General features: G+C 41.9%; 1 protein-coding gene across 6 annotated transcripts in view; it reads right to left on the bottom strand.

Moving 5' to 3' along the window:
* Positions 1-15062, bottom strand: part of KIF1A (kinesin family member 1A) — a 235892-nt gene that overhangs the window by 144464 nt on the left and 76366 nt on the right. For all 6 annotated transcript variants that reach the window (XM_077291029.1, XM_077291030.1, XM_077291031.1 and 3 more), the window contains exons 7-11: positions 7021-7132; positions 3563-3640; positions 2965-3030; positions 1758-1775; positions 1398-1473 (exon numbers count right to left, since the gene is read on the bottom strand). In XM_077291029.1, the coding sequence (XP_077147144.1) occupies positions 1398-1473; positions 1758-1775; positions 2965-3030; positions 3563-3640; positions 7021-7132 (350 nt within the window). The remainder of the gene's footprint in view (positions 1-1397; positions 1474-1757; positions 1776-2964; positions 3031-3562; positions 3641-7020; positions 7133-15062) is intronic.

Below are 15062 nucleotides of genomic sequence, written 5' to 3'. Positions count from 1 at the left end.
TATGTCTCCTCACACTGGCTTGACTCTCCACAAGGAGAAACGTTACTCCTTAGATCTCTATGCTGATGACACCACATTATAGACTTCCACTTCTGACACAACTCCTGCATTACTACAAAATACCAGTGATTTTCTGTCTGCAGTCTCTAACATTATTTGTCAAAAACTGACCTCCTTGTATTTCCTCCCTCTACTAATTTACCTAATCCCAATATTGGCATTTCTGTGTGTGGTTCTACCATAATTCCCAAGCAGACAGCTTGTTGTCTTGGGTTATATTTGATTCAGATCTTTCATTCATTCATTCCGATCACTTGCTTGCTCATGTAACCTGCACCTCAAAAATATCTCTAGAATTTCCTTTTGACTCTGCAAAAATTCTTACTGTTACTCTTATTCATTCTCATCTGGACTATTCCAATCCACTACTAATTGGCCCCCCACTTACTAAACTTTCCCCTCTCTAGTCTACCATGAATACAGCAGCCCGGATCATATTTCTGCCCAACCATTACATTAATAGCACCACCCTATCCATCCTCTACATTCTGCTATAACCTAAGACGAACATCCTCTATAATCCAAACCTCACACTCCCATCTCCAGAGCTTCTCTTATGCTGCACCAGTTTTCTGAAATGCACTACCCTAGACAATCCGGTTAAAGGGAATCTGTCAACAGGTTTTTGCTCTGCAATCTGAGGACAGCATGAGAGGTTAAAAAACTTGAATTCAACCATGTGTAATTTATTAAGCTGTGTGCTGTTGTTTACTTACACTGAAGGTTTTCTCACTAGGACATTATCATTGCAGGTCTGTCAGCCCTATTTCCTCATAGATTTTAAGCTTGCAAAAAGGGCACTTATTCATCTTGGTATGTGTTGAACTATGTGTTACTCTTGGCATATCTCCCACGTTTTAAAGAAAAGAAGATGTTCAGATCACGTGACACGTATAGCGCCACATGCTTAACCACGCCCCCCTAGCCACACCCATTTACCATTTCATTCTCCATTGACCACATTCTGAAAATGTTTGAAAGTGAAGGACAATCCCTTAAAGGTTGTGTACACACTACTGCTAAAAGGGTTTCACTATAGGAACAGAGCAATGGAAATCCAGCTGGGGAAGGATTCATCGTTAGATGCTCACTAGGGGTGCCCGACTGTCCTAACTGACTATAATGAAGTCCATCAGGTTTCTGTCAAGGTGCCCATTATATTTCACAACTAAGTTCTTGTTTTTATTACTCCACACAGAAGCCATCTCTTTAGCTTCTCTTTGCCTCCAGACCAAGGCATATCGCAACTTTGAAAGTCACAACCTGCCCTAATCTGTGGGTAAAGAGTTGCATTTGAAAAGTTCATGTGTGGTATACAAGTATAATAAATGTATTACCTAAGTTCTCTCTTAGAAGCCATGTGAGTACAGAATCTCGATATGGAATAAAGTCCGTCTTCTTCTTTTTCTTATTCTGCAGAAAATAGGAAGATGGGTTACAAGGTAGCATTACTATGTTTCATGCCTACATTGCAACAATAATACAATGACTTAATGCAGGAGAGATTCAAGAGGTATTTTCATAATAAGTAAATAACTATTATTACTAACTAGGTGTTACATAAAGTGAATTAACTGAGAAATAACAAAAGCGGAGTAAACAGAGCCTTTTTAATATGGTGACATGAGGAAATATGTATGTGTAATTCATAGGACCCTTTAAATTTACGTGTCAATATTAATTAATGAAGATCTTACCTTATTAGTTCCGGAGTCCTGTGTAAAAAATAGAAATTACATTAGCCATTACACACTTGTAGTAGTAACTTTAATAGTCATGTAAAAAAACATTTACGGTAAGTGATTTTTTTTGTGTATATGTTCGTATCACGGTCAACACAAATGCAAATGGTCCAAAGCTCTGTGCTGTTGTAGACACGGCATAGGATGTCTTAACCCTACAAGCAGAGAGGTCAGTGGAAGCTCCTGTGCCACTTATGGAGAAGGTACCAGAGCACAGCTACTATAGCTACACCCCTGTCTACAGAGAGCCCTCCAGAGATCCGGCCAGCTTCAGAACAGCGCTTACAAGCTCCTTGCTTAGGAAACCGGCCATTACTGATAAACCTCAGTGTTGGCTGGTAACCTAGGTAATGAATAGCGCTCAATTCTAGTCTGCTGGATCAAAAGCTGATATTGTCTTCTATTGGAAAGGGTATAGGTCCTACAGAAGAATGTATGGATCATTTAATCACTGCATATTGAATATATTAGGGAACCAGTTAAACAAAAAAAGCTAAATTTGAAAGAGATGGTGAAAGTTGAAACTACATAAATGAAGTTAGAGCATCACGCCAGCATTTTTTTATTTCAGCGCTGGAGTGGTGGCACTAATCTAAGTTCCCTGATCCTAGTCTTATACTTATCAGTCACTGTGTTCAGTTTATCCCGGTGCCACTCCGGTCTCGTGCCGCCAGCTTGTGACTGCAACTTCTGACTGACTGGAAGTCATCGGTAACGGTCACAAGCTCTCAGTGTAAGTCTATCAGTTCATTCTGGCTCTCATAGACTTACATTGAGTTGTGACTTTTGGATAGCCCACCAAACACTGAAGCGTTCCAGCAGGTCACACACTGCAGAAGACCGACCGGAACGGCACCAAGAACAGAAGAAGATGGTGGCTGGTGAGTATAAGACTAGGGTCAGGGAACTTAGATTAGTAGCACCACTCCAGCAGTGAAATAAAATAAAACAAAACCTGCTGGAGTTGTGCTTTAATAAGAGGGATCCAAGAACTCAGCTATAAAGAAGGGTTGTCAAAACTGAACCCTATAGAAGTTGGTTGAGAAATGATGTGATATCTTTATATAAATATGTGAAGTGTCTTTATCAAACACAATGTAATAATTTATGACCCATGGTGACAGACAGATTCTTGCTGATCATATTATAAGCACATACTTACCATTTCAGCAAGAGCAGAAATCACTTTCCCCAGGGTTGTGAGAGACTTATTGATGTTTGCTCCTTCCTTTAAGTGGAGAAGAAAAAGACCAAGGCGTAAATAAAGTTATAGATGTAACGCGGCACATATCATAGTCACAAATTAGAAGGTTTCTCCTCGTGTCCAGATATCCATAAATGCAGCAAAACCCTGTGTCCCAAATCCACATAATGTCATTAAAGTATAGAGGGCACAGGATTTTGGGTGGTGATAGCAGAGGTTTTAATCTGCGTTATTTAAACTGCAAAAAAAGTACCGTATATTCCTAGAAATGCTGAATGTATAAAGGAAAAAGGCTTCTCCATTTTACATGGCCATGTCCAACTATTTTAACATTGGGAATTATGTAGCATAAAAAAAAAATGATAGCAGTTTAGTTTTTAGAAATTTATGAGGATTAAATACTAGGGGTGCCCACAAAATAATCAACACAAAAATGAATCATCTTTCCTATTCAGAAGTCCTAATTTTACAAGGTTTCCTATATCCTTTAATCCAAAACCCCTTTTATTTTGTAATTTATACTGAAACATTTTTTTTAGGAGTGATAGTGCCTCACCTTTAATCTCGTCCCTTTGGCTCCTGTGGAATCTGCCCTTTCACTTCCTGCAAGGTCCACAAGGCTAATTTTGCTAACCTACAACGAAGAAGAATGCCATTTTCTCAATTCATATTAGCATAATACAAGTTACATCTGACACAATTCTCCTTGGACAGGTAAACAATATGTATTACGTGCTGCAAATAGAGTATCTCATACAATACAACACTGGAGCTGCCGCCATAATCATGTTTGATTACTGACACTTTAATACAGGTCTGAAAGTTCAATCTCACTTGCCACCATCTTCATACATTATGGAACGTAAGAAGATGAGGCTTCTGTAGAATTCAGCATTTTTGTGAACCAGCAAGAGATGGATGAAGCGAGTTCTGCATAATTTTGCCATTTAGTTTGTAGTCAAGAGGAGAAAAAAAGAGATAAAAAGATGGATGGTAAAAAAAAGAACAGGAGGGGGAATAGATTTAGAAGCAATACTGTGAAATCAAGTAAACAAGATCACGTGAAAGAAAGACACCGAAAGGTATGGAGAAATATGGGTATTTCAAGTGCGAGGAAAATACTATTGACAGCAAATCAAGACAATATGGAGTATGGAGAAGAGGCAAGTGATGAAAGTATTCGTATGGAAAGATGGAACTTGAGGTATATCGGAAAGATGGAACTTGAGGTATATCGGAAAGAAGGAACTTGAGGTATATCGGAAAGAAGGAACTTGAGGTATATCGGAAAGATGGAACTTGAGGTATATCGGAAAGATGGAACTTGAGGTGTATCGGAAAGATGGAACTTGAGGTATATCGGAAAGATGGAACTTGAGGTATATCGGAAAGATGGAACTTGAGATACATCGGAAAGATGGAACTTGAGGTATATCGGAAAGATGGAACTTGAGGTATATCGGAAAGATGGAACTTGAGGTATATCGGAAAGAAGGAACTTAAGGTATATCGGAAAGAAGGAACTTGAGGTATATCGGAAAGATGGAACTTGAGGTGTATCGGAAAGATGGAACTTGAGGTGTATCGGAAAGATGGAACTTGAGGTATATCGGAAAGATGGAACTTGAGGTATATCGGAAAGATGGAACTTGAGGTATATCGGAAAGATGGAACTTGAGGTATATCGGAAAAATGGAACTTGAGGTATATCGGAAAGATGGAACTTGAGGTACATCGGAAAGATGGAACTTGAGGTATATCGGAAAGATGACAAGACTAGAAAATGGGGAATACCATGACAGGAAGATTAAGATGAGTAGATATGATTAAAGGCTTTGTCTCAATAACAACCACTGCCTTTATGTTCTTTTAGAGGGAGAACATATATAAAGTAGTAACTCCTGTTTGGGAGAACTCCATTTGGCCATTTATTACACTGATGCCCATTCTTACATAGGAGCCATAGTGACTAAATAGGGGTCTACATTTTCAGACAACTGCATGAATGAAATGGGTAAAAAATATAGCATGGAACACAAACAGCTAAATATGTGCTAGATAAGCTAATTTTCTCGATCTTCACCCTATATTCGGATTTTTGGCAATATTGATAACTATGTGGGGTAAATTTTTCAGATAAACAGTTTGTTGAATAAGGGAAATATTAAAATGTTTCCTGTTGAAATTGTTATGTGCTTAAAAGGTTATTCCCCAAAAATTAAGGTATCCATGATTCTTAGGATAGGTGATACCTTGCTAATTGGCATTGGGACTGTGGAACCTTGAGAATTAGGCTCTGCAGCCCCATTCTGAATGGAGTGTAGGGACGCATGCTTGGCCTCTGCTCCATTCGTTGTCTATGGAGCTGTCAAAGGCTTTGCTCGGCTATTTCTGGCAGCCCCATCAACAATGAATGAAGCAGAGGTTGAACATGCGCCCCTCCACTACATTCAGAATGGGGTTGCAGGGCGCCATACTCAGTGTTCCAGAGCCCGCATATAGGGATCGCCGGGACTCCTAGCAATCGGTCCCCAGCAATCAGCAAATTATCTCCTAGGCTACAGAAAGGGGGTAACTTGACTTTTTGTGAATAAACCTTTAAAGGTGAGTCCAAACAGAGCAGCCAAGTCTTACCCAATGCACAGCTATTACTACTATTACTCATTGGCTTTGAAGGGATTAAAAGAAGCACAAAAAGCCTGAACATAAGCATAGCAAGTCATTTTGACATTGCAGTGCATATGTTCAATCTTTTTAGAATTATTTATTATGTTTATTAAGCACTTTTTCAGGGGGGTTTCAGAGTGGACTTGCCTGAAAAAGTCATTGTGTGCACATACCCCAAAACTGCTTTAGGAAACAAAAAACTCTTCCAAACACTCCCCAAAGTTTCCTCAAGTAGTTTCCCTGAAAAAAAAAGTCATTTGTGACTGGCTCAACAAAACTTTGTGTGCACATACCATAGGGGTATATGCATATGACTCTTTCAAGTGGGTTATGGAGCACTTAATAAACATAAAAAAATGAACAAATGCACTGCAATGTAAAAATGACTTGCTATGCATATGTTCAGTCTAAGGCTACGGTTACACGTTCAGTAATTGGTCAGTCTTTCCCATCAGTATTTGTAAGCCAAAACCAGGAGTGGGTGATAAATACAGAAGTGGTGACGTGTTTCTATTATACTTTTCCTCTGATTGTTCCACTCCTGGTTTTGGCTTATAAATGCACTGAGGAGAGGCTTCCATCAAGCCACTCTGCCATAAAGGCCCGACTGATGGAGGGCTGCAGTGACAGTTGACTTTGTGGAACTTTCTCCCATCTCCCTACTGCATCTCTGGAGCTCAGCCACAGTGATCTTGGGGTTCTTCTTTACCTCTCTCACCAAGGCTCTTCTCCCACGATTGCTCAGGTTGACTGGACGGCCAGGTCTAGGAAGACTTCTAGTGGTCCCAAACTTCTTCCATTTAAGGATTATGGAGGCTACTGTGCTCTTAGGAACCTTGAGTACTACAGAAATTCTTTTGTAACCTTGACCAGATCTGTGCCTTGCCACAATTCTGTCTCTGAGCTCCTTGGCCAGTGTCTTTGACCTCATGATTCTCATTTGGTCTGACATGCACTGTCAGCTGTGAGGTCTTATATAGACAGGTGTGCGCCTTTCCAAATTAAGTCCTATCAGTTTAATTAAACACAGTTGGCCTCCAATGAAGGAGTAGAACCAGCTCAAGGAAGATCACAAGGAAATGGACAGCATGTGACTTAAATATGAGTGTCTGAGCAAAGGGTCTGAATACTTATTGCCATGTGATATTTCAGCTTTTCTTTTTTTATTAAATTTGTAAAAATATCTACATTTTTTTTCAATCAAGATAGGGTGTAGAGTGTACATTAATGTGAAGAAAAATAACTTTTTTGAATTTACCAAATGGCTGCAATGAAACAAAGAGTGAAAAATTTAAAGGGGTTTGAATACTTTTCGTTCCCACTGTACATAATGTTAACCATTCTCACCTTCTCGGTGCTGGTCTGGGTGTCGGCGTCATGCCTGCGTTGGGTGAAGATTATGTTGAACACGGCATGGGAGCGACTGCTTGTCTCATTCATGTTTGTGGCTGCAACAGTTCTGTAAAGACACGAGCAAATGAAAGAAAAAAAATAAAACATTTCTGGTTTGTAAGATTAAAAAAACAAAAAAACAGAGCAAGTTTTTAATTGAAATTCTTCAGTGGTTAGATATTACTTTTACACACTTTATGGTGCCTTATGGTTGTTCTTAAATGAACTATACACTACTTGGACAACTTCTTTTTAAAATAGGTACTTCCCCTTGTAAAATTAATATAAAAGATGATCAACTTCTGCACCGGCACCATTCCAACGATGTCTCCAGAGACTCTCACCTGACACCAGCAACCACTGAGCACTTACTATAATGTCATGTGAGCACAGGGAGACCCAGCGCCAACATTACTGGAACAGTGGTGGTGGAGAAATTATTTGTTATTTTCATTTTAAAAGGGGACTACTCATGTTTAAAAAAGAGGTTCTCCAGGTAGCGAATCACGTTTTTTAGATTTCTTCTTAGACCATCCACCTAATATGTTCAGTGATGATGGTCACACATGCTTGGTAATTTAGTCAGATCACCCCAATCTTTGTGTATATGGGCAATGGAGTGATTTTTGCTATTGTGAAGGCGAAACTGTTGAAGGTGCAACGCACATTGTTCTTTATGTTTAATAAAGTCGTTTGTATGGAGGCCTAACTGTGGTGATCTTCCTTTGGGCAGCACTTGAGTAAGTGCAGTTTGACTTCTGGATATTTGGTTTTCTTCCCAGACCCTGAAACAACATGGAGTTGATAATTACTGCACATTGGAGCAACTGTCCACACCAGCTGGAAGATGTTTTATCACCAGCAAGGTCCATCTATAGAGTTGTGCCTACAGCCTATAAGATTTGTTGCATTTCTAGCTTAGATCTATTATGCCAAGTTGAGACGTCCTGTGCAAGGGAACGCACCTTTATTTTATGTTTTTTTTCTAGCGCACTGGAAGTGAATTCTTCTTACCAGCACTGAAATCATTAGGTAGACAACCTAAGGGGAAATTAAAGAACAGCAGGGGCCCGTAACGAGCAGTAATGGCAATACTAGACATAAGAATGTTTTATAAATTATTCCAGTTGAAAAATTGCAAGGTTTCCAGGATCTAGTAGACAAATGTATTTTAGGACAATCCCCATAAAGGGTCATTATAATTACAAATATTTTCTAAAATGGTATTCCCACCTTGGAAATTCCCAGCATATATGCCATTATTGTTAAATAAATATGGGTCTCACCTTTGGAAATACACCTTTCTGAAGAATGGAGGTCTCATGACCCTTAATCCACCCCATGAAGTAAAAAATACCATGGGAGTTATGGAAATAGCTGAGCAGCTGTGTTCCACATACAGTATGGGCAGGTCCCAAATGTGGAACATACATCTATCCTAATGATATGCCATAAATGTCCAAGGTGGAGACACTTTCTAGGAACCTTTGACTGTCTATAAGCTCTTCGAAAATGTTCAGCAACCTCTTTAGTGTCTAATCATATTGGCCCCGATTTCTCAAGACCATTGTTGCTCACACCAGTCTAGAAGAAGGGGCGTGCTGGCCTGGCCACAAATATTAGTCTGGGCACTGGAGTAAGATTTTTGGCATGAGCTGTGGTGCAAGCCTTCATTGGTCTCCCGCCCCACCCCAACTACACCTCTAGGTTAAACTGGTGTAAAAGTGATAAGGCCACAAAACTTTTGTGCATACGTGAATTGTGCAAACATTTTATGACTTATCAAAAGGTTTTATTGCATCAGATTTCTGTCTAAAACTCTTTGATGAGTCAGGAACCTAGACTTTAGTAGCACAGACTAAGAGAAGAAAAATGGTTGAGTCCACTTCTCCTGTGTCTGTGTAAATTTAACAAAATGGTGCATAGGAAAGAAAAGAAACAAATATGTAAGTTTTCACACATTTATGGCTGCTCCACATCTAATATTCATGATATACATACAGATTTTTTTTCATAACAGAAGATCATTTATTAATCTAGATGCAGCAGAATTCTGGTACATTCAGGCACTTATTGTGGTTTGTCCACCATGGTGGCATAGCTTCACAGGGCTGGCCCGAACGTATAGGCGAACTAGGCGGCCGCCTAGGGCGCCGACCCTAAGGGGGCGCCAGAGAAAAAATAGAAACAATTATAAAAAATCTTTTCAAAAGGCAAAAGGTGTATGAAGTGGAGCTGAATGTGTATGAGGTGTATGGAGGGGAGCCGTGTGTGTATGAGGTGTATGGAGCGGAGCTAAATGTGTACAAGGTGTACAGAGCGGAGCCACGTGTGTACGAGGTGTATGGAGCGGAGCCGCGTGTGTAGGAGTAGCTATGTGTGGCCATTATACGGTACGAAGTATCATGTGCGGCCAATATACAGTATGGAGCATCATGTGTGGTCATTATACAGTATGGAGCATCATGTGTGGCCATTATACAGTATGGAGCATCATGTGTGGCCATTATACAGTATGGAGCATCATGTGTGGCCATTATACAGTATGGAGCATCATGTGTGGCCATTATACAGTATGGAGCACTGTGTTTTTGTTTATAATTATTCTTTATGAAACAGTGTGATCAGCAGTGCTAAATGGGTGTGGTTGGGACATGGATATGGGTGTGGCTAGTTATGAATGGGTGTGGTCAGAGGTGTGGCCTAAAATTTGCCGCGGCACGCTTCGCGCGCCGTAAACTTTGTCCCTCTTTCCCATCTTCAAAAGTTGGGAGGTATGTTAAAAGTAGTAGGGGCGCAACAAAATAGTTTTGCCTAGGGCGCCGTAATCTCTCGGGCCGGCCCTGTGGCTTCATTGAAAAAGGATGTGGCTTATATTAAAGGGGCATGGCCTCGCATGTAACACTTTGAGCCAAAAATTGCACCAAAATTTGGCACAATTTTCTGGCACAAAAGGAGCCAACTAATAAGTCATGTAAACTATGGCTAGACAGGCTAACGATGTGCTGGATTTACAAAAGAATATTAAAAACAGGGGCCAATTTTTCTGGTGCATTTTAAAATGGTCTAGTCTTTGATTGCACTCAGAATTAGCTATTAAAATATAACAATATCTGCTAGGACCACACAACTTCTTGCTTGAATCCCTTATAAATATATTCACTATATGTGGACGCCTCATACAGACATGATCAGAGTCAGAGAGCGGCCTCACAATAAGAACAGTCTTAATATTTCCATTTTGAAGCAATGGTTCAAATCCAATGACGGCAACGTGTGCACAAAGTTTCAATAGTTAACTATATTCTGCCAGAAAATGTGCAGATCTGCTCTGCTAGCATTAACTCTCCAAGTAAGACATTTGTAATGACGGCGTAATCCCATGGGCACTGGCTTCATGAATATCAGTGATGTGAATGTTTGCCAAATCAATAACGACTGCAGCTTGTTTTATGCAGAGAGCAGCGATATGGCTCCTAAAGAGTTCTGGAAACACATCTAGAACTTTTGTGTTTGCGTTGGACTAATCTCCTGTGTCAGAAGTCAGAATGTTCTGTCACTGCCATTCATCTGCTTCAGTGCCACCAGAAATAATGTTAGCTGTGCGTAGCCTCCGTACTCATACTACTATGGACAGATGCAATATTTAAGGCAAGATCTTGCAATGATAGCTATAGAACATCCATGGTTAGATGCACAGAGCTAAGGGCAAGGCCAGAGCTAAGGGTAAGGCCAAAGCTAAGGGCAAGGCCAGAGCTAAGGGCAAGGCCAGAGCTAAGGGCAAGCAGGGCCGCCATCAGGGCACTGGCTTATGGGGCCCAGTCAGCAGAGGGGGCCCACATCGGGCCCCGTCTCTTCTGTTGATCGGGCCCCAGCGGCAGGATTTACTGAAACCTACGTCCGAGACACAGGGTTCAGTTACACTCCATTGCCGTGCGAGCTGTTGTGAATTAGACTTTTTGGCTCCCTCTTGTGGTTACTAGTGATATGACTCTGGGATTTTCTTCCCTCAGTTTGCACCCAGCTGGGTCGTTAGTTCAGGGGTGTTGCTATATTAACCTCCTGGATCCTTAGTCCAGTGCCTGGCATCGTTGTAATCAGACACATTCTGTTTGCTCCTATCTGCTGGTCCTGGTTCGTGCAAAATTAAGCTAAGTCCTGCTTCTTTGTTTTTTGGGTTATTTGCTTGCTCTCATTTTTGTCCAGCTTGTACTAAATTTGATTCCTGACCTTGCTGGAAGCTCTAGGGGGCTGGTGTTCTCCCCCCGGGCCGTTAGACGGGGTTCTTGAATTTCCAGTGTGGATATTTTTTATAGGGTTTTTGCTGACCATATAAGTTATCTTTCTATATTCTGCTATTAGCTAGTGGGCCTCCCTTTGCTAAATACCTAGCTCATTCTTATGTTTGTCTTTTCCTCTTACCTCACCGTTATTATTTGTTGGGGGCTTGTATCCAACTTTTGGGGTCTTTTCTCTGGAGGCAAGAAAGGTCTTTCTTTTCCCTTCTAGGGTTAGTTAGTTCTCCGGCTGGCGCGAGACGTCTAGAATCAACGTAGGCACGTTCCCCGGCTGCTGGTATTTGTGGTGCTAGGATTAGATATATGGTCAGCCCAGTTACCACTGCCCTATGAGCTGGTTTTCTGTGTTTGCAGACTTAGCAATCATTCCTGAGACCCTCTGCCATTGGGGTCACAACAGTATGCCAGGCCTACATTGAATGTTTAATGCATTGCAGAAGTGGGATAATAAGAAAGGAAATTCTGAGTTTTTTGGTTTTTTTTTCTTTACCTTTGAGTGGCTTGTGCTTGCTGCAGACATGAATGTCCAGACCTTTATTACAAGTGTAAACCAGCTGGCAGCTCGTGTGCAGGGCATACAAGATTTTGTTACCAGTAGTCCTATGTCTGAACCTAAAATACCTATTCCGGAATTATTTTCTGGAGACCGATTTAGGTTTAGGAATTTCATGAATAATTGTAAATTGTTTCTTTCTCTGAGACCCCGTTCATCTGGAGATTCAGCTCAGCAAGTTAAAATTGTTATTTCTTTTTTACGGGGCGACCCTCAGGATTGGGCTTTCTCCCTAGCGCCAGGAGATCCGGCATTGGCAAATATTGATGCGTTTTTTTCTGGCGCTCGGATTGCTTTACGAGGAACCCAATCTTGAAATTCAGGCAGAAAAAGCCTTGCTGGCTATTTCTCAGGGCCAGGATGAAGCTGAAGTGTATTGCCAAAAATTTCGGAAATGGTCCGTGCTTACTCAGTGGAATGAGTGTGCTCTGGCCGCAAATTTCAGAAATGGCCTTTCTGAAGCCATTAAGAATGTGATGGTGGGTTTCCCTGTTCCTACAAATCTGAATGATTCTATGGCGCTGGCTATTCAAATTGACCGGCGTTTGCGGGAGCGCAAAACCGCTAATCCTCTGGTGGTGTTGTCTGAACAAACACCTGATTTAATGCAATGTGATAGAATTCAGACTAGAAATGAGCGGAAAAATCATAGACGTCAGAATGGGTTATGTTTTTACTGTGGTGATTCTACACATGTTATATCAGCATGCTCTAGACGTCTAACAAGGGTTGTTAGTCCTGTCGCCATTGGTAATTTGCAACCTAAATTTATTCTGTCTGTGACTTTAATTTGCTCTTTGTCTTCTTACCCTGTTATGGCGTTTGTGGATTCAGGTGCTGCCCTGAGTCTTATGGATCTGTCATTTGCCAAGCGCTGTGGTTTTGTTCTTGAACCGTTGGTAAATCCTTTTCCTCTTAGAGGTATTGATGCTACGCCATTGGCGGAAAATAAACCGCAGTTTTGGACGCAGGTAACCATGTGCATGACTCCTGAACATCGGGAGGTGATTCGTTTTCTTGTTCTGCATAAAATGCATGATTTGGTCGTTTTGGGTCTGCCATGGTTACAGACCCACAATCCAGTCTTGGATTGGAAGGCAATGTCTGTGTCAAGTTGGGGCTGTCAGGGAATTCATGCTGATTCCCCGCCGGTGTCTATTGCTTCCTCTACTCCTTCGGAAGTTCCTGAGTATTTGTCTGATTATCAGGATGTATTCAGCGAGTCCAGATCCAGTGCTCTGCCTCCTCATAGGGACTGTGACTGCGCCATAGATTTGATTCCAGGTAGTAAATTTCCCAAGGGAAGATTATTTAATCTGTCTGTACCTGAGCATGCCGCAATGCGTTCGTATATCAAGGAGTCTCTGGAGAAGGGGCATATCCGTCCTTCCTCTTCCCCTCTTGGTGCGGGATTCTTTTTTGTGGCCAAGAAGGACGGATCTTTGAGACCTTGTATTGACTATCGGCTTTTGAATAAGATCACTGTCAAATTTCAGTATCCTTTGCCGCTGTTGTCAGACTTGTTTGCCCGGATTAAAGGTGCCAAGTGGTTCACCAAGATAGATCTTCGTGGTGCGTACAACCTTGTGCGCATTAAGCAAGGAGATGAATGGAAGACTGCATTTAATACGCCCGAAGGTCATTTTGAGTACTTGGTGATGCCTTTTGGGCTCTCTAATGCTCCCTCAGTGTTTCAGTCCTTTATGCATGATATTTTCCGGAAGTATCTGGATACATTTATGATTGTTTATCTGGATGATATTCTGGTTTTCTCTGAAGATTGGGACTCACATGTGGAGCAGGTCAGGATGGTGTTTCAGGTTTTGCGTGAGAATGCTTTGTTTGTTAAAGGCTCAAAGTGTCTCTTTGGAGTACAGAAGGTTCCCTTTTTGGGGTTTATTTTTTCCCCTTCTGCTGTGGAGATGGACCCAGTCAAGGTCCGAGCTATTCATGAGTGGACTCAACCCACGTCAGTTAAGAGTCTTCAGAAGTTCTTGGGTTTTGCTAACTTCTACCGTCGTTTTATCGCTAATTTTTCTAGCGTTGTTAAACCTTTGACGGATATGACCAAGAAAGGTTCTGATGTTGCTAACTGGGCTCCTGCAGCCGTGGAGGCGTTCCAAGAGTTGAAGCGCCGGTTTACTTCGGCGCCTGTTTTGTGCCAGCCTGATGTCTCACTTCCCTTTCAGGTCGAAGTGGATGCTTCTGAGATTGGGGCAGGGGCCGTTTTGTCACAGAGAGGCCCTGGTTGCTCGGTAATGAGACCATGTGCTTTCTTCTCTAGGAAGTTTTCGCCTCCTGAGCGGAATTATGATGTTGGCAATCGGGAGTTACTGGCCATGAAGTGGGAATTTGAGGAGTGGCGTCATTGGCTCGAGGGTGCTAAGCATCGTGTGGTGGTCTTGACTGATCACAAAAATTTGATGTATCTCGAGTCTGCTAAACGCCTGAATCCTAGACAGGCCCGCTGGTCATTGTTTTTCTCCCGTTTTGACTTTGTGGTCTCGTATTTACCAGGTTCAAAGAATGTGAAGGCTGATGCTCTTTCAAGGAGCTTTGTGCCTGACTCTCCTGGAGTCGCAGAACCTGTTGGTATTCTTAAAGAGGGAGTTATCTTGTCAGCCATTTCTCCTGATTTGCGACGCGTGTTGCAGAGATTTCAGGCTGGTAGACCTGACTCTTGTCCACCTGACAGACTGTTTGTTCCTGATAAGTGGACCAGCAGAGTCATTTCCGAGGTTCATTCCTCGGTGTTGGCAGGTCATCCGGGAATTTTTGGCACCAGAGATCTGGTGGCTAGGTCCTTTTGGTGGCCTTCCTTGTCACGGGATGTGCGGTCATTTGTGCAGTCCTGTGGAACTTGTGCTCGAGCTAAGCCTTGCTGTTCTCGTGCCAGCGGGTTGCTCTTGCCCTTGCCTGTCCCGAAGAGGCCTTGGACACACATTTCCATGGATTTCATTTCTGATCTCCCGGTGTCTCAGGGTATGTCTGTCATCTGGGTGGTATGTGATCGCTTCTCGAAAATGGTCCATTTGGCGCCTTTGCCTAAGCTGCCTTCCTCTTCCGATCTGGTTCCTGTGTTCCTTCAGAATGTGGTTCGTTTACACGGCATTCCTGAGAATATTGTGTCTGACAGAGGATCCCAG

This window comes from Ranitomeya variabilis, chromosome 2, assembly GCF_051348905.1.
Source record: "Ranitomeya variabilis isolate aRanVar5 chromosome 2, aRanVar5.hap1, whole genome shotgun sequence".
Classification (NCBI taxonomy): domain Eukaryota; kingdom Metazoa; phylum Chordata; class Amphibia; order Anura; family Dendrobatidae; genus Ranitomeya; species Ranitomeya variabilis.
The sequence above is the reverse complement of the archived record's forward strand: the minus strand, read 5'-3'. Positions and strand labels throughout refer to the sequence as shown.